Below are 27,044 nucleotides of genomic sequence, written 5' to 3'. Positions count from 1 at the left end.
TAACCATCGTTGTCTTCATTTCTCATGGACACATGTAAATATTGCATATTTAAAGGTTCACTCACGGACTGCTTGAAAGTGTGCATGCGGCTCGCTCCTAAGGCCATGACTAATAGCGAAAACCTTGACCTCGTATCCCGCACCAGGATAAAGATCTTCTAAAACAATGTGCGACTCTGTGGTCAAGGTGGTCGCACTTTCGCCTGTATCGTTTCTGTTGTGCGTCACCTCGAACTTTTCTTGCCTGGAGTTTACGTCACTCTTCCAGGATATATTCAAACCTTTCTCGATCGATTTCAAATCTTCGATTATCGGACTAGACGGACGTGTTACTTGATAAAGTACTGTCTCATTTGATTCAACTTTACTGCTGATCGCTTGGATTATTATGGAATAATTTCGACCTGGCAGCAGAGCTTCCAATGTGACCTGTAATAAAAGATGATGATATAAAAAAGTGATCTTTTTTAATTATTTTTTTTCCTTTTTTCTTTTTTTCTTTCTTTTTGGAATAAAATGTCTTACTCTGGTTTTATCAGTTGTTAAAGTGTTGCTATCACCACCGATAGTCGTTTCCACTTCATGATACTGAAGCTTATAACTATCTTGCGTACTACTATTTTCCGGATTCCACGATACTTCAACCATACCTGTTCTCTCATCGATGTCTGCTCGAAGATCTCGGACCGGTAATGGTTCTGAACAAAAAATGACAATATAAATATTTGTATGATACAAATGTAAAAAATAATAATACATTGTGTTTATCGAAAAAAGAAAAAAAAAAAAAATAAAAAGAACTTACTGAGAGTAACGTCACCACTAGCTGGCCAACTGGTGACCTTGCCAGAGACCGTTTTTACAACAACCTGATATGTTTTTCCAGGTTCCAAATCCTTAAATTCCAATCTACTCTCATCATCCCGGTTTTTAGTAACAGGTGCGAGTCTTCGATTACCGCCGAGAGATATCTGATATTTGTCGAACTCGGATGTTCCATTCGGTGGTTTCCAGAACACTCTAAATGAAGTAGATGTTATAGAAGATTTGTCAAAAGTTACGTTCAAAGGTCGCAATGGTACGGTGCGATATTGAGCAGTCGTTGGAGTCGAGGTCTCATCTTCAGAAACTGTTTGTACCGAAATGTTGTAAGCTCGACCTATATGAATAATAAAAAAAAGAAATTATATCGGTCAACATAAATTATTCACACTCTTTTACAATTTCAACCAGAAAAATTATACGTTCGCTGTCTCTTTCACTTTTTACGAAAATAATACCGCTTTTAAGCAAGGAATATTTAACCCATAATTTTATTTAAATCATAGACACGTACCAGGGACGAGTCCTTTGAACGCAGCCTGAGCTGGTCCAGGTGGTTCACCTTCTTTCTCCACATAAAGGACCGATTCGATCGCATCCTTGGGATCAATGCTAACTTTGTAGTGGGTATAAATCCCAGCAGGATAAGGTGGCTGCCAGAGTACCAATAACGTAGTCTCATTTCTAAACCACACGATGAACTTCCCTGGCGTATTTGGTTCTAACGAAAGAAAGCAAATTAAATGAATTATCACGAATACTCCATTAAAATGTCTATGTTAATCGATGAGTAATAAAAGAGAAACGTTACTGGTTGTAAAGTTCCTGCTTGTGTAGGCCACGCTCTCTTTGGTGTCCAGCACCGTGAAGAGTTGAAGGGAGTATGTCGCCCCGGGCGTCAAATCACGAAGTGTATAGGGCACAGCATCGGCGGGTATCACACTCGTCCTTGGATTTCCGGTGTCGCTGAAGCTTTGTACCCTCAGGCGGAAACCAGAATAATTGCCCTGGGCTGGCGGCGACCAATATACGATCGCGGTTTTCCCATTGCGAACAGATACGGTCAAATTGGAGGGTGGATCCGGTGCTGAAGCGCGAACAATTATCATGAATTATGTGACACGTCTGTCACATCCATCAATTCGTATTCTTTCCAATAAAATACATTTTCTTTATCATTCTCAACGAGCGTTTATTCGAATCGTTGAAAATATTCGTGATTGAACATACATGTTTGGAAAAAACTTCCACGGAACGTGGCTCGGCTCTTTTTCATTAAAATGCATGTCAGAACGTGTTTGAAATATATACAGCCTGAATATCAGGAGTATATTTTCGAACTTCGTATATGTATACGTTTATGTTCTAAGAATTTTAGAAAGGTATTATATGTTATTTATACTTTATACCTGTCGTGATCGAAGCAGCCCACGTGAGCCAATCGTGAAGAGTGCCGTTACTGTAGTATAGCCAAAACTCATATTTTGTACCCGGAAGACCATCCCTGAACTTGATAACATCACCGATGTCTGTTGCGGCTATAGTAGTGTTTGGCTGTGGATAACCAACAGCAGGACTGTAATCCAGTCGGTACCAAGAACCGCCTTGACTCAAATTACCTGGAATTTCGATCGCTAGATCGGCCGAATAGGAGACCTAAGAAAAAAGAAAAAAGAAATAGAGCAAAAGATCAATGCGACGAGACTTTCGTATCTATTTTTGAAGTGATAAATTTAAATAATTAATTAGATTTCTAGTAAATAAAGTAAATCAAAACCACGAGTGATCAACTGCATATTTTTTAATAAAAAATCTTCTGAATCTTATGCACGAAGCAAACAATGTTTCGATGAAATCTCGATAAATAAGAATTTCACTGCAACACAATGGAATCTCGTATCATATTATCATAGGATCATAGTCCTCGTCTTTGCGAGAAACAAAAAGAAAGGAAGAAAAAGAGAGGTTTGCTTTATGTTTCAAGATCATCGTTCGCGCTTGATGATTCTCACGACTTTATCGTAGCGCTATTGTAACCCTGACTTGTGAAACGAGTCAGTGTATACACGCTAAGTCCGTTAGAAATCATCAAGAGCATGCACCTCACTAATCAAGGTTCATACGTGGAAAAGATCAATCGACTAAATCTTATTTCATTTGGAAAATATTTCTCTCCTATCATAGATACCATAGTCCAATTTTGGTGTAGCTTTTTTTAAAATTAATCACCAACGAGCACGTTTTTTCGCGGAAAAATGTTTACTCAATAATGTGTACACGTTTATACTACGATCGTGCGTTTGCTTGTTTTAACGAGAGAGGCGTGACCTCCCGGCGCGCTTCGAGAAGACTCGCTTTCTCCCCCACGAAAACTCGTAACAAATGGCGAGTCGGTCGATAGTGAGCTCTCTTCCGCATGTAGGTATGTACGTCCGTTTATCGTACTATACTCTTCGTAATTTCCTCGATTCTAACGAATCCAACATTGGATTCAAACGTAATTACATCCTTTTTTCTTCGAATTTTATTGGTAACGTCACGATTCATCATAAATCACAAAAAGATTTATAGATATAGTAGTTCATTTTAATAGCACATTATTCTAACAGATATAATAACGTAATTAGTAATGATAGATATTGCGAAAACGTATAAATATACTATGACAAAACCGCAGGTAATAAGAATCATATATAAGTTAAATAATCAAACAGGATCTTCTATCTCTTTTTATGGTAATATAAAAGTGTAAATGTAATTAGTTTTGCACTGTTGTATTCGTTTAATTAAAATTCTGCTATTCTAAGTATTTTCCATATAATTACATAAATCATATATTGTATAAGTAATGCTTCTTTAAATACTTGTAAAAAGTATATAAAATTAATAAAAAATAAATGAAGTTCAAAAAGTTTCATCAACGCTTTCCTAATCCAATCGCAAAGGGAAGTGTTGAAGCGCATATGGCACACCCTTGTAGGTTGAACGTTGAACTAAAGGTTTTTTAATGCAACACCAGATGCTTGTCCTTGAAATTTCTTTAGACACTCGCTACATAGATCCCATAGAAAAACGCGACTAAGAGACCATGGCCAATGCTTATTTATATTTAGATATTTCCCTGAATGCTCAATTTTCTGGAATATCTTCGATCGAGCAACCGAAGTTTTCTAGGCCAAACAATTTATAACGCTCATCATAAACTTACTCTTGAAATATTTATTTTTTTAATCGCAGCAGTACGACCACTTGGTATCAATAACTGCATATAAGAATGTTTAAACAACCTCGAAAGTAATAATCCGGACAAAATCCCAATTAATCAAGGATAACTCTTTCCCTTTTTCATTCTTTTCACACGAACTCCTCGTATTTTTCTCTCTTTCTTTCCCTTTTTCTAATTTTCTCCGAGCATTTTTTCGAACAATTAATCGATATCATTCAATATTTCCAATTCACTATGTAAAAATCTATATAAAACATTAAAACGCAGTTAATCTCATTTATAAAATATATTGTAATAGTAATTGTATATTTAACAGTATATTTCTAAAATATATCCATTTGTTACAATTCGGCTATATTCATTTAAGAATAACTCTTAACTCCAGTTCGGTGCGTATGATTAATTTTGGTGCGAGGATAGAATGCGCGTATCTCGATGATAATATATGATTTTTGAAACAAGCTACGCCATTAACGAATACAAGGAAAGTCGAGGAGAATGATCGTACCTTACAAGCGTAATTGGCAGACTCAACAGGAAGGAAAACGAGAAATACAAAATGCATACGTATTCCGACGAACTACAGCCATTCTAAACATCTGGCTACACGACGTACCGGAAGTAGCATAGCGGGCGTAAAACGAGGCCCACCCTGATTCTATGAAAGTCATTATTGAAGCGTGACGAGGACAACATACTGACTGGAAAGCAAAACGTTTTTTTCGAAAACGGCTGCTCTTTTGAAAAATCTATTTTTTTGTTCTTTTCTTATACGGATGAATAATTCCGAATAATACTTTGACACGTAGGAAAAGAGAATTTTCCACTCTTTCAGGTGTTTTTTCCCGACGACATCCGGTCGTGTTGGTAAGAGAGATGCATATTGATCTCTCTTCCCTCTTTCTCTTTCACTCTTTCAATTTCTTTCGTTCTAACCTCTCCCTTGCTCAGCAACCCTTTTCGTCGTTTGCAACGAGTGAGACTTCTAATTGTACAAAGAAGGTTTGAATGGTCGAATAGCGACGGTATGAGGAAGAAGGTAGTGAACTAAAAGCAGGAAAAGAGAAGTAAAAAAAAAAAAAAAGAGGAGAAGATAGAAAACGGCAGGGTAGAAATTTATGCATATGTATATACATGTATTGCCGTTGTACATATAATATAGGTAGGGTGTTGTAATAACTACTACGATTTAAATATTTCCAAATCTACGAGAAGAGAAAAAAATTTCAAACAATACTTGAGCCAATACAAAAATATCTTTATCACAGTATTATCAATTTTTTTTTTTTAATTTCTATTATTTCTGTAATATTTAATAATTAAAATGATAATATTTATTTTGGAACATCCTGTACACATACGTATATGTATATAAATGTACATATGTGAAAGTTCTACAAGAATCCCATTTGGTCTGGTAAATTCAATTCGTGGTAGAAAATTTTTTCTGCTTGCGTCAATGATGATTAAAACGTGGCTAACGTCAAAGTCAAAGAGAGACGCGGTCAGGGCGTCTGCGATTACATAAAAAAAAAAAAAAAAAAAAATATGATACATTTTCAGAAAGGGCGGATTTTAAAAAGCACATTAGCAACGTACAGCTTCGTTAACGACCGTAATTAGAATGCGCGACGAATGAAAATTCTCAACATTCCTTCAATGAATTTTCGTTCTTGGATAAAAAAAATTATGCAACTTTGGTTACAATTATATCACTGGTAACATTTGAAAATATAATTAATTAAAATATTTGTTCAAAGTGAAAAATAACGAAAATTTTCATGACAAGAAGAAATCGCTACTTACAAATTGAAGATAAGTATATTCCAATAATAGTTTCTTATACACTTATACGCTTATACACTTGTTATATTTTAATCTTATCATATTTGAATAAAAATCTGTAATTCCTTATAGAAATATGAAACATTAAAAATTTTAGATATTTACCAATTATAGTCACATCATTATTTTGATCTTAAATTTCACCATAAAGAAAGTAAATGATTTACTAAATTTATTTCGTGATAATAATTATAATAGAAAAATCATACTGAAATTTGCCTAAAATCTGTCAAGTTTTTATAAACTTTGATAAGAGAAGGATGTATTGTTAAATAAATAAATTAATCAATGGAATTTTAATTAAAATTATTGATAAATACTTTCTAGTTTGAACAACTAGTAAAGGATAAAATCGCAAGAAAACGATACATACGTATCGTTTAACACACAATGAAAGAACTTTCGCTGGTGGGCAAAAGGAATCGTAAGGTTCACGTCGATACGTACTAAAAATATTACGAGAGTTACACCTTGTTGCCATTGACTGGCCGTCAGGCTCTTCTTCGTACGACTGTCATTACATCGAGTTGCACTCACGGTATGTTGGAATGCGGGAATGCCTCGACGCGTATCTCCTCTCTTTTTCTCTCTTCTTGTTGAACGAACGAAGGGACGTTCCCCTTGCTTTGCACGCGTCGTTCGATCGTACAGCCGTCGACGAGGACGATGATGCTACTTCCTGTTGACCCCCGTCACGCACTCTGCGAGCGTTTCCTTTTATCCCAAGCTCCCTCCCTCCCTCTCTCTCTCTCTCTCTCTCTCTCTCTCTCTCTCTCTCTTTCTCTCTCCCTCTTTCTCCTCGATATATTGTACGAACAACTCTCTTCTCTTTAGCTCTTCAAAACTCGCAAAGCCAGTTCTTCTTGAAGTATGCATACAAGCGCGTTCACGTTTAACATGTGGAAAGTGTCGCTAGGTAAGTTGATAAAACTTGGTCATGTTTAAAAAGTCCTACATAAAGTTTACAAGGATGTATGATATTGGTCATGTTTAAATAGTCCTACATAAAGTTTACAAAGATGTATGATATTGGTCATGTTTAAATAGCCCTACATAAAGTTTACAAGGATGTACGATATTAAACATTTATTTTAATATCACATCGGACAAATCGCTAACATTGTCAATTTAGATCATAATTTTCTTGATTGATAATTTGGTAAAATATTTGTTCTATTATTGTAACGATCCGTGAGCATGATCTAGTTTTAAAACGATCGTAGTAATATATTCTCATCGTAGAGCGTCCAATACGACTTTCAATTAACACGTTGAATGTCAAAGGGGGTCCCCCCCGGTGAATGACGATCAATTTTGTAGATCTCATAAATGTTTCTAAAATTTTTTTTGTGACGTTTAAAAAATTAAAAGTATATTTTCTAATAAAAATAAAGTCTCCTTAATGTAAAAAAATATAATAATCAATTTTCTCATATCTTTCCCATATCTCTACAAAAATCTATGGAAGTTATTAGATGATTATATTAATTTATACAAAATCGATTAAACACCTAATGTACTAAGAACTATGCCGAAACGCAATCAAATCATAATTCATGAACGCGAAAATAATTTATTCTTAAACAGATTTGTAATATTATTTTTGATTTACTTTTAAGACTTACATAGATTTTTCAATCGAGACAAAGTTTTGTTCGACAAAGTTGTCTCGATTCTCTTTATTCCATTCTTTGTTTGTTCTACCTTGTCGCTTTTCAAGTCGCAGTTCCTCAATGTTGCTTGTTATATCAAAAATGTACAGTCGACTTTGTAACTCTCGTGACACGCATAAAAATCATCTCATGCACAAAAGTGGTGTATGTATGAAGTACGTTAATCTTTCCGAATGCATATGGCTTCTTCAATCTTCTTGTCACCGTCTCTTTTTTCTCTCTTCGATCGATGACGACTTCATAAATCACAGAGCATTGCTTCGAGCATCCTTTTTATCTTTCCAATAAACGTATATCTCCATCGAATGACATATGATTCGAACGAAAGCGAGAAAATAAATTCAAAAATCGCATAGAATGTCAAGAAAACAAGCAAGAATGATCATAACGATAAATATTACGAGTAATACAATTCCATAGAAAAACATTATCATTTTATGAATTCCAAAGAAAATAAAGAAGTCTGATTTAATCATAAACGCTGAGATGATCATTCTACATTATTAATGATAATGATAACATTTTCAAAAAGTATTTTCATTCCTACAATTCCATGATGATTCGTCTAGTAATAAAAATAATAAAAAATTAAATTTTTATCATGTCATATTTTTTTTTTTCATCACTAAACGGAAAAAAATTTTCTCATATAACGTTTAATGCGATGAATATCAAGGAATATTCTATCGAGATTCTTTAGAAGCGCTAGCACGAGATTAAAGAAAATTTGGCACGAGACGAAAGATACGACGTTGGAAGATTTTTGCGGGCTTCGAACTTGCGTCATAGGCAGTCTCAGTTCGGGTGCGTGTCGCTGACACTTATCGTTGCAACGTTTAATACCAGAATCTGGCAATTTGCCAGAAATCCAGGAAGAGAAAAAAAATATGACGTCTAACTAATAAAAAATGGAATATAGTAGTGGAGAAGATAATCGGCATGAGATCAATTCGAAAAAAATGTATGGCATGACGAAAGTAGAAAAGTGTCGTGGGTAACACGCTCACTTGCGTGCTTCCTGGCAAGTTAATTGGCATGTACCATAAACGGATTTTCTGATATAACTTTTTAATAAGAATTACCATTGGAATATATCGAGATTTTCTTAATAGAAAAATTAGAGAGTTTAATACGTTTTTCTCAAATTAGAAAGTTAATTTCTATTTTACAGTAATTCTAATTTTATGTCGACTTCTATCGAAAGTTTTATTATTTCGCGATATGAATTTTAATTTCTATATATCTCTAAAAAAAAAAAAAAAAAAAAAAAAAAATTTTTTTTTTTATCTTAAAATGATCTGTCCGATCACGTATCGAGTTCTGGGATAAGTGCATCTCTCCAAAGAATCTAAAATTCTCCCCACCCCATAAATACATCTCTTATCGTTAGCTTTTAAAACTTTTCACAAAGCATCGATGATGTCTCGTTATCGTTCTCGTACATGCATCTTTAGACGACCGACAATGAAGTGTCGAGTTTCTTGTCGTCACCTCAAAATCATAGCATCCTTGGTACTTAAGAAACGCTAGGAAATCTTTCAATATCGACTCAAATTGGCGTCGGACCTAGTATCCGATAACAGAAACAAGTTGCCAGCTATAGCATACCTTTTGATAGGTTCTAAGCCGTTAATTGCGTTGATTTTTATACGTGATACTCTCTTAAAACAATATGACGTTAACATATTGATAATATCACCATGTATATACATATATAAACTTGTTTAGAATAGAAATTCATTTGTCCTATATACACATGTTTTATATTATTCGCATATCCTGTATGAATATATAGAAACCTTTTTAGTAATTAAATTTATTAAATTAGATTATATATAGTCGAAGCAGCGATCTATTTTTTTATAATGCAATATTTTTCAAATAAAATTACACGAATCGTAATGGATTTACTTAATCCATTACGTGAAAAAATAAATCGATAGAGAATGATAATAAACTCTCCATAAATTTTGAATAGATGAATACACAACGAACATACGAAGGGAATCAAAAATTTCCTTTGTTTCTTGATGTACTGAGAAGGAAAGAAACGAAGGAACAAACACGCACTTGTCGCGGTCTGGATTATAGACGAGTTCCGAATCTCTAAATAAGAAAAGAGAATCGTCGTGCCGGGCATACTGGAACTTTCGTAAAATAAGGCACAAATAATCCGACGAAGGGATTCCAAACTCGTCAAAGACAAACAGGATGTAAAGGGACGACGTCGAGGGAGAGTAAGAATAAGAAGAAAAAATTACTTTGAAAAAGGAAAGCAAAGGATAACTATCGACGAAGCAACGAACTTCAAAGTAGAAAGAAGATACTTTCTATTTTTTTTTTTGATGCAAAGAATTTCAGCAGTCTTTCGTCTCTCGCTTGTATGAAAAAAGAAAATATGTACAGAATATATACGATACCTTCCTATAAATAATTGATTCTGATTATTAAAAGAAAAAAAAAAAAAGAAAAAAATTATCAAAATATAATTTATTAATTAAAAACAAATAATTGCCTATGACTTGATCAAAAGTTCAAATAAATAATCGAATATTGAACAAATATAAATGAGATCAGAATTTTCACAAAGTTTTACGATAATAGAAAGAAGTGATAGAAAGAAGAAATACATCAGTGATATTTCCGTGCTACAATCGAACATGATGAACAAAATTCGATTAAAGGCTCGAAGGCGATTCAAAATTTCGCTTAACAATCTGGACGACCTAATAATGAACATTGTACACGGAAATTTTAACAAATTCAAATCACGCTCCGTTACCACCTGTACTAGGTTCTTTTCGAACAGGCTACTTGCGCGATTCTAAGTTAGTAACTCGCGTGCTTTATTTTCTTTACATCAGCAAAACCTGTTGCTTGGCTCACTAAAACTCGTGCCAAGCTGTTCACCACGCCATCCGCCGCCAACGGCGTGCATGCGAGCACATCTTGCACTCAAGAAATCAATTACTCTTTTGCCTTATTTACCTCCATCCTCCCTCTTTTCAAACGAACTCCTTCCTTGTGTTTTTCAACAACCATCGACCTTATTTGTAGTACGATCACGTAGATAGTTGGTATATAGACAAGGTTAACGCTTCTTCGACAAGATTTTGACCCTTCAATCTGATCTTTTGAAAAAAGTGAAATTCAATTCATGCTTTACCAAGAATTATCGTTTCGTTATCATAAATATAATTATTTTCCTAACCATTCTACCGTAAAAATATTGAAACGTACGATGACACATCTCGAAACAATGCCTTTCGATTTAAGTAGAGAAAGTTTGAACTGTACGATACGATAAAAAGTAAACTACGATGTATAAAAAGATACTCAACGATACTCCTAATAGCGTGAAAGCGTAATAAATTTTAATGCTAGATTTTTAAATCTCGAATAATGCCGCGTGACTTAATATTTTTGACGTTGGTTCGAGGACAACTATTTTCCGTACACGAAATTTCTCAGCTCGAATAGATTTTAACGTTGTTCCTCGTGTAGAACAACTTTTACTCGAAAACAAGTTGGTTTTACATTCCATGCCACTTACATATTAACACTTTTACTCGAAGTAAGTTGCAACAGATACGAATGTTATTTAATTGCGCAATACTATTTACTTACTTAAGACTAATCGCCGATCGACAATCAAACAGATTTCACTCGAGCAACGCGCTACAAACGTCCCATTATTCCAAGTGAAAATTTCATGACACGAAATTCGTTTCCTCCTTTCCTCACGCTTCTTTTCGAATACATTATTCGTTCGTTCTAGATTCGTCCAGAAGAATTTGCCTCAGAAATCGTCGAGTCGCATTTTGCATTAGGAATGCATCAGAAAATCCTATTTACATATTTCTCTCTTTCTCTCTCTCTCTCTCTCTCTCTCGAGAGAGAGAGAGAGAGAGAAAAAGAAAGAAAGAGAGACTGCACCATCGAGACTGTACATTATAGATACATACATACGTACGATAGTTATTCGTAATTGTTCATACCGGACGTGTTCAATTCGCAACGAAACCGGATATTCGTCCGGTTTTGATCCTATATACCTCGAACAAACACATGCATAGATATATGTGTACACCTAAACATTACGTATTCAAATTACCATCATTTTACGTTAAATGATTCTTATCTTTAATTGCATTTTGTTTGATCCTACCTTTGTCCCTCTTCACTCCTTCCCATGTACATACCTTGAATTGCTTTCAAAAAGACGATACATCGATATAAAGTATGTTCCTATAATCGAGTGATTCAATAGGTAGTAAAATGGAGCAGCGTGTTAACCGATCGATATGCGCTGGCAGCGTTAAAATCACCCGTGTAATTGTATATTCCATGCTTCAAAAGGCTAATTGTAAGTAGATTATCATATGTTAGTTTTGTTTAACGATATTTATAGATTAGGAAAACTATATAAATTTTTGATTGTTTCATATCAAATAAAAGTATGAATAAATTAAAAACATCTATTTGTACTAACAAACAAATCAATTTTTTTATAATATTGTCCTACGTTAAACAACGTCATAAAAATATTTAATAAATTAATCTGAAACTGTTACTAAATAAAATTGAGAATAAAATAAAGTAACTGAATCGTATAAGTAGGTATATATATATACATTGATATGTATATATATATATATATATATATATATTTCACATTCTACAATAAAAATATATGAGTAAAAGCTAAAAAAACGTGACGAAAAAGTTTTCGTTAACATTGTTAGGCACCTGAAACAATCGTAAAAATACAATGGTAAGGAATGTTACGCATTAATCATCCGCAACAACTCAAACCATAACGAACTACCTCAAGATAACATGGTTTACATTCTATTGTTACCGGCTTTGTTTTTCATATTACTCAGCCTGCACCTCGTTAAATAAAGCTCACTTGTATATCTCCTAATTATAATTCACTTTATTTTGTCAATTGTAATATATCGAATCGGCCTTTTCATAACATTAAAATCTCCTTCATCTTTTCACGTGACAAGATAGTATCTACGATTCCAAAACAACCTATATATCAATCTTATCGGAAACGTAAATGACAATATTGTAAATTTTCCGTCTTTGTACACTTATTTTCCTTAAAATTAGAAATATCAAACGTAAAGATTACAAGCAATGACGAAAATATCAGAGATCTTAGACGTGATGTTTAATTTTATTAATCATAAAATATGAGGATATCTATAAAGAATAATAAAAACAAGATAAATTAAAAAATCTGTTCGAACATTTTTTTTTTTCAATTAATATTAATCTAAATTAATATTATACTGAAGAGGATATAGAACGATAAACTCTAGTAATTAAACTCTAATTGGTATGTAGAAGTCATAAAACGACTTATAAAATACAAAATTTTTATCTAATAATAAGTTTTAGTACCTAATACACGTAAGTTTTAATAGTTCGAACGTAAGTGTTAATTGTGGTATTTACAATTATTTAAATTCAAAATAATGTTCAAATGCCTTTGAAAACTAAATTTCTTTCCAAATTAAGCAAAGTACTCTGAATTGTCGATTAAATGTGGAGAAATTATTGTATTATATGAAATTAAAGAGTTTAAATAAAATTGATTTTAGTCGTAGTAATATAAAAATAGTAAATAGGATGAAAAATATATAAATAAGCTTTTTTAAAACTTAAATATAAATTAATGGTAATATGAAGTTATTCAATAAGAATTACTGAATTTTCTTTTAAAATAAAATATAAATTAAAATATTTTTTTTTTTCATTTTTATTATAACATATAATATGATCAATTACATATATAGGAAACATAATATCGACCAAATGGTAACCACCGCTTTCATTACACATTATATCGATTCAATTTCGCTAATGACTTGTTGAATTTTGTTTTGAAGATGTTCAATTATTTGTAGATTGTTAGCGTAAACTTGATCTTTGAAATAACCCATCTAGCGGCAACAAATTGTACGATCTTGATAAAAGGTTAATTAATACGATTTCATGAAAAAATTTTGCATATGGTAGTCATTTAACCGATATCATATTTCATATATAATTGTAATTGATCATACTATATATTACAATAAAGATTTTAAATAATTATTTTAATTTAATGTTTTATTGAAAAAGAAATTAGCTTTTATTGAATAATCTTATATACTAGCAATACTAAAATCTTATTTCAATTTATTTTGGATTTGAATTTCTCCGAATTTATAAAAAATATTTTTTTGTAATATTTTTTATTTAGATATGAAATACTGAAAATTCCAGTTCGACATTACTAATTCGCCGACTCAATATATTAGATCGTTTCATAATTTCTATTATATTTTGTCTACTTATAACAAAATTGTGAATAAGTTATTCATTAAATAGAGACAAATAGTAGATAACACAGTGGATAATATAGATATTATTAGTTAATTTACATCAATTTTAATTTTATTCAAAAATACGATAGAAATTATGCAACTTAACTTGCTTTAGAATTGTTTGATTTTGATGATATATACAGGATAGAGCAACCATATTTACAAAATGCATGTATCCATTTTTTAAAAATGTACAAAGAATTCGTATTTTTTATTACTGCTACTTAAAATCATTGCTTTAGCTTCTTTAATTCTTCATTCACTTCATATACGAGTAAAATATTAATTTTTCTATATCTATGCAAGAATTCAGAACACTCTTTTTGACCAATCCAGAAAAATTTATTGAGTTTCCAAATGTGTCCAAAAATTTTTGTAATTCATCATTTATCCGAGTTTCCCTAAAAACGAAAAAAAGAAAAAACTATAGATACATACATATGAATAAAGAAAAAATAATCAACGTGACTCATCTTGAAATGGTAAACCACAAGGCACGCTCCGACAAACCGGAGATGGATGCACAAGCGTCTCGACGCTCGTATTACTTGAGCGACCTCGGTGTACCTCGATTAATAACAACATTACGGAGGACTGCTCCTTAACTTGTTAGATATATCCGTACGCAACTAACGATTCCTTACAGCGATTCGTTCGACGCTTTCAGCGTCGGCTTACATAGCTTCACTGGAACGCAACGAGTATCATGTAACCAACCGGCTAGGAATGATTACTAAACGAACCTGTCTGTACATATGTTGCATGTATATAAATACGTATTACAGATATCCATACATCCATCGAAGAAATTGAATTTATATTATATTTGGAGTACAAAGATCGATAATACTGTATTCAGAAAAGTAACGATGTGATCCATCTCAATGACGATCTTTGTTTGTTCCAGGAACATAGAGATCCGGTACACGTTAAACCTGTTTGTTTCGTGTTCAAGGTGGACCAAACTCCTCTGATCATTCATCCTCAGCATATTTTTATGATTTTATCAATCGATCCAACTCATCCGACGAAAAATGAATACCTATCAGTACTTGGCAGTAATAAATCATGTCAGAACTGGCCGTAAAATTTACATCAATGACAAGACATATGACTGTTCACCTTTCTTTTAGTTTTTTTCTTCGATAAGATAACGTTACCTCTTTATTTTAAAAAGGAGTACAATTATTCCTTTTCGAACGTGTTTTTCCGTTTCTCTCTTTTAAGTAAAACGTTATAATTAACTATAATCTTTAAAAAAGAAATATTTAAACAAAATCGAGCTTAAACAGACATTGATATCATTTCTCGTATTATTTTAACACCAGGAACTATTTATTATGAATAACACATATCAACTATCGCACAACAATATGAGCACGACTTACGAACCCACGCGTACTTCTAAAACGTAAGTATGCATGCATAACGGAACTTCGTATACTTGACTTTAACCGCAACGAATTACGGAGGTTGCGGCAACGGTTTTGCATCCTAAGCGAAATGTGCTCGCTATTATAGAGATACAGTCGATTATTCTTCATATATCAGCTCTTAGATTTACTCGATTTTTATACTATTCTATTTACATTAATACATAAGTAACAAAACTAATATATAAATGCCTAATAGGAAAAAAATTTCAAACGTATTTTAATATCGATATAATGAGTTAACATTAAAATTTTTTAAAGATCTTTATCATACATCATTTGTTGATATTGAAAAATTATATAAATTGTAAAACTATAATTATTGATTTGATAAACAAGTATAATTACAATGTAAAATAATTTCTCTTCATGCGCTATACACGTATTCCATTAAAAATATGAAATACATATATCGTATTCGCTTCTTGACGATGACCCATTTTCAGGACCAAAAAGCGTGAACGCAAAGTATACCACTATGAATATCATGTTCTCGAAATACTGTACAACCGAAAGTTTTTCCGTGATTCATGGAATAGTGCGTGCGTTCAATTAGTTTTATTCTTTGTATGTACATAAATAAGCAAGTTCAATTAGAATCTCATTAATTCGGAGAAATTGTGTTTCATTTTGATTGTACATGCGTACATGTGGCCATTAATTTAACGACAAGAAAAAAAGGAAAAAGAAGGAGATTGTCTTGTTTTGCTTGGGAATGACAAAAAAGAGTCGAAAGGAGTAAATAGACAAACGAGTCACATTCTCACCAACGAAACGTTCTCACACTCCTAGTAACAACGTCGGTCATTATGTTGCAACTCAATTTTATGCACCGTAATGAATTTTTAATCGAATATATGTACATTGTGCAGAATTTCGAGTCGATATTTTCAGAGAAAGCGATAATTAACGAAGAGTGATTTGAATGACTTATTTTCTTTAAAGACTTCCTTCCGAGCAACTAACAGAACTAATGTGATGTTATCGGGGTTTTAGTATTAACTCAATGAGGGAAGAACGTCGGCTTCTTTCATTAATCATCACTTTTATAATTGCACTGTATAGCCGCTCAGAAAAGAGATGATGGAGACAAAAAAAAAATGTTAAATTACTTATTTGACAAAATCAATTTAAAATATAAGTAATTAGGTACTAATAAGACTACTCAATATCGTTTCAATGTATTACGATGATTACACGTATATGATCAGATAATAAATTTTAACATTCCGTATAATTAAAATTATTTATGATGATCAAATGTGCCAAGAAATAATCATTGCAATGCTTAAAGTTGAATTCCACATTCTTACCGAGCATATTAATGTAAGCGTCATTATTTAAGACGTACGACAGAGAAGAGATAAAGAAAGAACCAAGGAAGAAGCGAGAGTAAAACAGCAAATGTGTGAAAGCGGATATGCTGTTGTATATGGTGAAAAAGATGGAGAGAGAAAGAGAGAGAGAGAGAGAGAGAGAGAGGGAGAGAGAGAGGGAGAGAGAAGGAAATGAAAAAAAAGAACTGAGCAAGCTGCTTCGTCTCTTCGCTACTTCGTTCGCACACATGACGTTAGTAGTGTCGTTGTGTCCTACACGTGGTTCACTCCAATTTCTAGCATGCCTATATTTATCGTTCCCTTTTGGTCATTCCAATCCTTTGGTTTTTCAATCCTTTTTCTTTCCCTATCGATTTACGATAGACAATTTTTTTCTTTCACCGTTGATATTGAAACGCCATCCTTTTTGTTCAAACAAAACTTTCTATATTCAAAATGTCTATATTTTTCGTATACCTTGTAAATTCGTGTATATTCAGAAGCTTCTCCATTTTTCGTGTTTACTAGAATCATAATATTTTCATTATATTCATATTTATAGCGATAGAAATAAACAGACGTAGGATAAATCGATAAAATTGTTTTTCAATTTGCTATTGTAAATGTCAACGTTTAAAAAGAGAATGGTAGAACAAAAAGTAATTGTTTCCGGGATGATTTCAAAGTGAAAGTTATTAATGTAAATGGTAGGAACGTTCTTTAAGATTTCTTTCTCTCTTTTATCAAATCGTCTACAAAAATATAGGATTTTATATAAGAAAATAAATTAATATAAAACATATTTTAAATCAGTCACGCATAAGTTTTCGTGTAATATTTATGGAATATCCTTTTGTCATCTCTATGCCTAAATATGGTAATTTACATCGCCGTTCAATACAAAATAAAGTGAATTTACCATTATTTAAATATTCATATATTTCCAATCGCTCATAACATATATATTCATATCTTCCATATATTCATACTTTTTATACTGTGCCATTCCTACTCATTCTTATATACTAAATAACTTCATAAAAAAATTTATCACAATCGAATCCGCAAAACATCTCTTTTTTGCTTTACAAGTTGTCCCGATGTTTTTTGTGATACAACTGAGAAACGAAAGACACGATCTTATCTTTTTAGTAGACGAAACACGTGAACAAAGGGAGGCACCGAATTCTCAATGATTTATATCTCCTGTCTACTCTATTTTTGTCGGGATGCAGACGCATCCTCCTCCCTTTGGCTAGACCAGGATACAACATCCGAATGTAGACCCACCGGGGCCGAGTGATCCTCCGCAGACGAGTACGCTTGGCTCCATTTAGTCTACGCTACTTGCTACAAAAATATTCGAGGAGAACTGTCTTCGGTCGAATGAATCAAAATACGTCAACATTCTTTTGCGATTAAATATAATTTCAAAAATGCATACTATGTAAGACATGAACCAATTTGTACATACTAAATTTTTATAATAAATAATATTTAAATAATTTTAATAAATAATATTAAAATAAAATCGTTTGTTTTTATTTTTTAATTATATTTTCTTGCTACAGATATTACCTAAAATTATTTATTATTTTAATAAAATTTTAATGATGCCATACATTTACATTAATTAAATCAATTTTTTACGCACAAACATTAATTAATCTACCTGTACACGACAGATTAATAAAAAGATGTATCTGTGAATAAGATCGAATAGTTTTGCGTTACGTTGACCAATGAAACGCCTACGCGTCAAAGTTAACACGTTTATTGTCAGTACTAACGAAATTAATGTACACTCGTAGAGATATAACGAGAGCAATCTTTTCTTACACTATACATACAACACTTTATATTAAAATATTCTATTTCTGATATCGAAAAAATTTTTTTTTTAAATGTAACTACCTATGAAATATATATCTAGAAATTCAGTCTCATTGATATTCTATGAAGTAGTCTCACAATCAGTAGTAAGAGCTTAATCTAGTCCGCGGTCATGAGCTCCGAATTCTGGGCCAATAATGTCACGGTTCTTCTCTGTCGTCGTTGCTTTTGTTAACTTTAGATCTTTTTCTTTTTATATGAACCATAAAGACGCACCAAATACACATATATTTCTATTACTATAAAAATAAACAAATATTTAAAGAATTTGTAATTAACATATGAATAAAAATTATATTAACAGTCTACCATTAATTGATAATTGAATTTTCTACTTCATTCAAAATTCTCGTCAACCTTAATTTAATCAAAATTTCGAATCCTACAAAAGATATTACACAGATTTATCTCATTTGTTCTTTTTCAATTTATAACGTAACACTACGCATGTAAATGACTTTATAGCTTATAATGCATGAGCGAAAGAAGCATTGCAAGCAATCCGCAATATTAAAGTTACATCGTCCATTGTGTCCATCATCCGGAAATGGTGTTTCGTGATACAACTATAAAATACATATAGTATGTACATATATAACGGATACGTATTTTTTTTTTTATCATCAGTTGACAAGCCAACGCGTAATACAATTGATGAAAAGTAACGAGGATACAAGTATTTCCGTTTGGCATACGGACACGTTAGTGATGTTGAAAAAACTCTGAACCCCTCATATCCCTTGAATGCTGACGGATCCACGAATTTGCGAATTCGCTTTCGCCATCGATAAGAAGTGGTGTAAGAGATTTTTCAAGTCGATTAGGGGAACGAGAAGAAGAGAAGGAAGAGAACGAGAAAGAGAAAGAAAGAGGGGGAGAAAGAGAGAGAGAGAGAGAGAGAGAGAGAGAAAAAAAAAAGGTAAAGGAAGTAGTAGATATTGTGCAAGTCTCGCCTTGCGGCGACCTTACATAATGTTAATCTTACGTAAGAAGAAACGAACGTTCGTTAGAATCCCGAAAGACAAAAGCATCGGATGATGCTTCGTCATGATGGTTCGGTCGTTGAGCGAAGAAATATACATTTTTCCTTATCGAAGTACATAACTAACTCTTGGCTTCGTAACGCTTTCTATCAAGGCACCTTTTTATCTATCGAGTTTGGATAATAATTGCAAGAATATAGAAAGAAGTTTTATTAAAAAGAATCATACTTTATTACTGCGTATGAGAAAGAAAAATGCAATAATAATATGCAATAATTGGCATGCAAAAGGAAATAAGGATAAAATAGAGAAACGAATGAATCATTCCAAAAGTCCTCGATAACATCTATTTGTTCGTCTCTTTAATAAACATATGATATTATTTTTCTTCTTGAAAATCATTGAAAAATAAAAGTCTCGAGGCTTTGAATATTGCATTTACGGTATGGCCATCTGTTGTATATATCATTTATACATGCATATATATACATATATATATATATATAATCATTATAGTCGATTACGTTCCATAGCTACACAAGCCAGAGGAGAGAAAGGAGGTAGACCCGCAATAAAGGCGTTCCGGACCGTCTAAAAACCATTTTCATTGTTCGCCATACGTTCGGGACACGACGTGACGAATCGAAACAAATGGCCGACTCACTTTCATGCTCTATCTTCGTGCAAAATATCAGGAAATCTCGCGAGACTATGAGATTTTACTCCTATGGGAAAAACGAGAAGAAAAGCGGAAAAAGGATCAAACAGCTGTCAGATCAGACATTAGTTTTCCAACTGCGAGCACTGCTTCTCTCTCCCTCTCTCTCTTTCTCTCTTTCACACGTGCCTATTATTGTTCAAAGATCTCTAATGACTCGAAGTTCACCGCAAATCGATTTTCGCTTCGCGTGAAATCCTCGACGTCGTCGAACAGATCCTACTGCGAACTCGAGAATTAATCGAATATATGATAAAAGAAAAAAAAGAAAAAACGATTTATCATCGTTTAATCGCCAATTAAACTTCGACGAAGTAAACGAAGGACGATGCCTGAGCAATTTAATGTCATTAAATATGCTTTTCCAATTCGGAAATTATACTTCATTACAATACCAAATATTTTTAATATATGCACGTATTCATACATATCTATGTATTTTACGTAAAAATATCGTATTGGAACGAGTAAAAAATAATGTAAAACGATCGATTAGCAACACTTTACCTGCATTTATAGTGGATAAAAAATTTTACAATCTGATTAACTCAAAAAATTTAAGAGATGAAGTCTCGTGAGCGGAGTCGATATAATCCAGCATACGTATAGTATTTATAACGAAGCATGATTGTTTACAAAAGACAATTAATGATCTTCCGGATGATTCGCACGTGACGGATCAATGATTTCATGTTTGTAGATCATTGATCTCCGTCCTATCCTGATCAAGCTGGTGTTTCCGAATAAGAAGTTGATTTATTATCATTCCTACGAACGTATGTATATATTGAAGATTATATATATATATATATATATATATATATATATATACGCCATAATAAATCATAAATTATGTATAAACGATGATACGTCATATGTACCGGACAATCAGAACGATTATGAAACAAAGAAACTATTGAATGTATCGATGAGAATACCTGTCAAAAGGATTTTTATTCTAATACCACTAATTTTTCATATCTAACACAGTTGTTAACAAGTTCACATAGTTTAAAATAAATAAACTATATAGTTTATTCAACTTTAATTTATTATTATTTTAAGTGAATATAGACTTCAAAAATTGTAATGACATATTCTGATAATGAGATGTATTTAAAATGTATGGAATAAATATCGAACTGGCAGTAACCGTAACAGTGCTAGCGACTGTATACTCAATGATACATCATGATCATTTAAATGGGGTAAATCGTAAATGGGAACTTCGTATAATATTGATGGAAGCTATCTCTAACGCAGATGCAAAGCAACGTACTTTCGCCGAACTTTCCTTTGGTCGATAAACAGCAATTCTATCATTATTACTACCACACTGAGGATCCCTTCATATTTGATTTGCAAAGTTCTTACCGCATTGAAATTGCAATTAAAATCTGTCAAGATTCATTTCAGTCATCGTCTCAACCATCTAAATGATTAACGACATTAAAAATTTCTTAGAGAACTATCACAGAACTTTTAGTAATTCTACGTTAAACACTTTTTAATTTCAAATCGTTCTTTTTGAAATAAATCAAATAAAGTATTGATTAACGAAATATATATTTTATATTACTATTTTTAATAGTTATCTACAATCATATCTTCGTTTTAATTTAGAATTATTTTTGGCACGGATTTTAAGGATTTTTTATGTTTCATCTTAAATTCAAAACAGATATTTCATTCGATTTTACAAGGAAATAGTCGAGATACGAATGTATCGTTCGTATAGAACGTTAGAAATTATGATCTATTCTTTACACAAATAATCACTTTATGCAAAGTAACTCGCATATATATTGTTCTCAGATAACTGAAGACCTTCCTTTCGAAAGAGCAAGTGTTGTAACATAAGACAAAGAGAGAGAAAAATATAGGAAGGAGAAAAGAGATGTAGAAAAAAGAGACATAAATCAGAAATAAAAATTAAATTACAAAACACCATGTATATAATTCCTGTCGACTGCGGTGGATTAAATATTTAAATTACCCGAAGGATAACACAAAGAAATGTTGTAACTCAAAATATCGAATCGAAACGAAACGCAAGATTATTTGGTTAATCTTCTTCGACAATCAAGAGAGATCGCTAGCTGATTAATTCAAAAGATTATGTTCGTTGCGAATTTCCCGCGTTTCGATCGTTCCCAATATTTCTCTCTCATTACCAACATTAATCGCTAGTAAGATATATGTATACTACCCACGATAACACGCCTCTATTCGTAGTTTTAGTCTCGAACAAGAAAGTCGAAAATTACGATCGTTTGCTAAATCATTCTCCGTCGTTCGATATTTAACATTTTCCGTAATTAAACGGACGAACTACAAATGATTCCAATAGTCCGAGTGAACTATTATGGCCTCAACTTTTTTCTAGGCTGGTGGCACACCTATTTCCTTTTAAGAACATCCACGCCTCGTACTTTGGCCAATATGTTTCGAAATAGATTAGTACAAGACATCTAAGACGTACATACGTTTATAAAATAATAGTTTTCTCAGAATATCGTATACGTATTAGGTTTTTTTTCTAGTCTCGGAAAGAGAATAATTAATAAATGAAGCATAATTAAGCCGCGACTATGTGCAATGACGTAAGTGTAATTTACTATACGATTAACTTGTGCGATTTTTTGTTTTCGTACTCAATAGTTCGAATGAACTCCTACGAAACGAAATAAGAAAGATGTATTATTAATTGCCTAAAATTTTGTTGATTAAATATTGAAAAAAATATTCCAAGTATACACATTCATGTCAACAAGTACGCTCTACTACGTGTCTTAACTTTTGTACTCGTTGCAAAATAACAAACACTTATTACAAATACATCGTCTATCTTTCGTTGTACATCACGAATGTCATTTACTCTTATAGGCCACAGGACAAACCCCCTAAGAAATCATAATGAGAAAAAAAAGGAAATCAAAGTCGTTTCGTCCGAATCTTTTTTTAACAACTTGAGTACAACGAAACAAACAAACGAGTACACCATTTTCGATCCAATTCGGGGTCAGTCGCGACGTCGGTATTCAAAACATCGTATTTGCACTCGAACGTTGAGAAAGTCAAGGAGGTTTCGCAACCTGGAGACACGAATCGGCCGAGCAAAGAAGACTGGATGTCGGTCGCGTTCCCCTTCACCGATCGCTGACCACGAATCGTGCCATCGACTATCCACCGCTGTCTATCGTAAAAATTTTCAGGAGGCTCGTTCCACTTCTTGTTCAATGATTCAATTCAGTTCATATGTCACCCGTACTTCCGCGTTAAATCATCTTTGAATTTTCATTAAAGATTTTCTCGATCGATTATCAATATTTCTGTCTCTAATATTGTTTTGCATTGACAACATAAGAATGTCGACAAAGTGGATAACCATAATTGTGGATAATCGAAAGCGAGTGAACGTACGTTTTATTCTAGTGCACTTACATATTCCCACATACCGTGTCACAGAAGGACACGTTGCTACGAAATGTCCCAGATAGTCGACATCGTCGAGCCATTCTATTCGCCATCATTATGATATTCTATCGAACCAAAAATTATCTTAAATGTATTATAGATATCCATCCATTCGAGGATGCTACGCTTTAAAAAAATATTGTCAACCATACTTAGAACTCAAGAGTTAATCTTTAAACAAAACTTAAGTGATATCAAACTTAAAGCGTGACTTATAAAGTAAATTGAACTTTTATGCAAGATCAGGAGATAATAATCAAGAAGGAAGTACGTCTCCTTGATCGTGACATTACGAAGGAAAAAATGGTAAGATTTTCAAGAAAGGAAAAAAACAACCTAAACACGTCACGTTTTTATCGCTAATTGAATTAATGATGTAACGCGTTAAATAGAAACCATAGAACTTCTTATCGATACGATAGGCGATTCGCACCTCAAATTATAAAAAATAATCAGAATAAAAGTAAAAGTTTTTTATATAATATATATTTTACAATACAAAATCTGATGATTAGTTCGAAAATATCGGATTGTCATCGAGTGTTATCATTCTTACCTCGGTGAGTAGTATCAGTAACAAAAGAAGAGTCCCACAGATCCGTGAAATCGGTCGCGGACAGTCGACCCTTCGCATGCTCGTCATCCTCCGGCGAGAAGGCCAGACGCGCGCAGTGACGTCGACGGTCCTTCTCCTGTGTATGTTATCTTTTTTCTTCTTCTTTTTTCTCCCTTTAATTCTTTTCCCCTTCTTCTTCTACTTCTTCGTTTTCAACTTCTTCACCCTCCTCAATCTCTTTCTCGTGGCGCACTTGCACACGCACTACACTATATAATATATACACCAAGAAGATGAAAACGAGGAGAATGACAAAGAGGATAAGGGTGTAAAAAAAAGAGAAAGGGAAAGAGAAAGAAAGAGAAAGAGAAATGGACACCTACGCCACTAAGAATAGCGGGAATGCGCGCGGAATGTGCGTGGCCTGACAAATCGATCGACAACTACGTTTGACGAAGAGAAGAACAAGCAACAGAGAAATCGTTCCGTAGCTCGAGACTCGTGTGTCCGCTATCACGAGAGGTCTCGCCGAATCCTATCCTGAACGACGACGCAGAAGGTAGAAGAGGAGGTGGAGGAGATAGAGGAGGAGGAGGAGGAGGAGGAGGAGGAGGAGGTGGAGGAGGAGGAGGAGGGTAGGAGCAGCAGCAGCAGCAGCAGTAGCAGCACCTGTTCGCCTGACTCGCTACTACACGGCTGACGACGTAGTACCTGGTAGTGGTGGCGACGTGTGCTGCGATGACGATGGTGATGGAAAAGCCGAGGAACAGCACCAGCAGCAACAGCACCGGTGGAAGGAACAACAGTAGCCATATCCGTCTAGACTCCGACCGGCTCGATGAGCTTTATCGACCGAATAGACGACAAATTCTTTTCTTTTGTCTTTACTTTTCTTCTTTCCTGCTTTCCCGAAAGATTCTTTCTTTCAAAAGATTCTTTCGAAGAAGACCCCAGTCGGTCTTTCTTCTCACGACACTTCAAACTCCATCATCCTGATACCGTTGTCCAGTGTCCAAGTATACTTTACAAATTCATGTACTTTCACTTTAAATCTCTGCTCCTACTTGCTTTCGACACTCTTTGATAACAAGCTTTGTTCTTCTTGACACAAAGTATTGTCATCTTGTGCTCCAAATACAATACTTCTTTCTTTTAATGATTTAATGATGATTTCTTGCTAGATCACTTTAGGATCAATTAAAACTTTCGAGAAACATGACTTGATCCGTCCCTCGCTCGAACTGTCACGATTAAAGAGGGCACGGCTCGCGTAGGTGGTGCTGATGGTAGAAAATTGGAATGAGCAGGTGACTGGGAGGAAGACAAATTATCAGACTACCTGAATTGGACAAGGACGCGAAAGAGATTGGAATGAGAGTAGAAGAAAAAACTTGGAAGATAGTAGAATGATGATTAAAAAAAAAAAAAAAAAAAAAAAAAAAAAAAAAAAAAAGAAATTTCAAAAAAGAAAGAAAGACACAGGAATATACTTCGTCTATCCTTTCATTTTTTAATAGGATTCCTAAATACTTGAGAAAGGACACTTGAGTTCGCAAACGTTCTTTTCTGTTACGAAAGAAACGAAAAATGACACTTTTTTTAATGACACGTGACGATAACAATGATGACGACGACGAAGACGAGCGTGCCGTGCCTCGACCGAGGAAAGCGCCGGGCAAACAGCGCTCTTGGCTTTGCCGCGATGTTCGCTCCCTCGTCTGTTCACTCGTCTCTTCGACTCGACGACCCCGCTGACTGCCTTTCCATTCCACTCGTTTCACCGTCTCCCCATCTCTCCTCATCCTCCACCAACAGACCTGGGGCTAGCCCCAGCCGGATACCACTCTAACTCCCCACCATTGCCGATCCTCGCCATTACTGTCCCCTCTTTTCTCTCTATACTTCTCCCCACTATCATTCTTGGCACCTCATAGGCGTAGATTTTGCATCGTTGCATCGTCTCGACGCCATCTACTCTGAACTAAACTTGACGGTACCTTGAAGGAGTGATAAAAATGATTATTTTCTCTTTTCTCATATATTTAAAACATTAGTATTCTGAAAGTGATCCTTTTGATATTTGAATAATGTTCACAAATTTAAATGACAAATGTTTGTATTAATACCTACAAGTTCTGAAAGAAAAAATTCATTTCCTTTTCTAATTAATCCGTTATATGATACATTTGAGATTCATTATAAAATTATAATAAATTCTTCAATTTAATTTAATTTAATTTAAAATCATTCCACATGTTTAAGCTACGCCAATGTTCGCTCCTATTTGTCTGCCTTCACCGGCGCACGTTCTTCTCCCCACTATTTCTCTACCCGCCCACAGCCGACTAGTAAGCGAGAGTATTCTTAACGCGTACACACACGCGCGGTCCACGACGCACGCGCGCTTCTTCCAGTAGCGTATATGTGCCTGGACAACACTTTCGAGCGGTCAAAAATAATTCTTGTTGGACAAGAGGAGAGACACTTTCGACGCTCTCAAAACGAGATCTCACTTTCTCTGCTGGTCGTTTCATCGAATCTCATTACTAAGAACAGATTAATCATATTTTAAACAATGACCCATTTTTAATATGTTTGGTATTTTAAAGATAAAATTGATGACTAAAGAAATATAGACACCCTACAGGTGTATCTCGAGATTTACAAGCTGTTCACCCTCCTTTTTATCACCCCTCCTTCGTTACTCAAATTATCCGCA

General features: G+C 33.6%; 1 protein-coding gene across 3 annotated transcripts in view; it reads right to left on the bottom strand.

The window, feature by feature from the left end:
• LOC124948234 (tyrosine-protein phosphatase 10D) overlaps positions 1-26,238 on the bottom strand; it is a 35,404-nt gene extending 9,166 nt beyond the window's left edge. Inside the window, exons 1-7 of one of the 3 annotated variants that reach the window (XM_047491555.1) lie at positions 24,326-26,238; positions 2,232-2,478; positions 1,634-1,909; positions 1,337-1,543; positions 806-1,159; positions 526-698; positions 66-429 (exon numbers count right to left, since the gene is read on the bottom strand). In XM_047491555.1, coding sequence (XP_047347511.1) covers positions 66-429; positions 526-698; positions 806-1,159; positions 1,337-1,543; positions 1,634-1,909; positions 2,232-2,478; positions 24,326-24,412 — 1,708 coding nt within the window. In that variant the 5' untranslated portion in view covers positions 24,413-26,238. The remainder of the gene's footprint in view (positions 1-65; positions 430-525; positions 699-805; positions 1,160-1,336; positions 1,544-1,633; positions 1,910-2,231; positions 2,479-24,325) is intronic. The other 2 variants (XM_047491556.1, XM_047491558.1) reach the window with 2 other exon arrangements.
• Positions 26,239-27,044: the final 806 nt, after the last annotated feature.

The sequence above is a fragment of the Vespa velutina genome, chromosome 4, assembly GCF_912470025.1.
Source record: "Vespa velutina chromosome 4, iVesVel2.1, whole genome shotgun sequence".
Taxonomy (NCBI): Eukaryota; Metazoa; Arthropoda; class Insecta; order Hymenoptera; family Vespidae; genus Vespa; species Vespa velutina.
The sequence above is the reverse complement of the archived record's forward strand: the minus strand, read 5'-3'. Positions and strand labels throughout refer to the sequence as shown.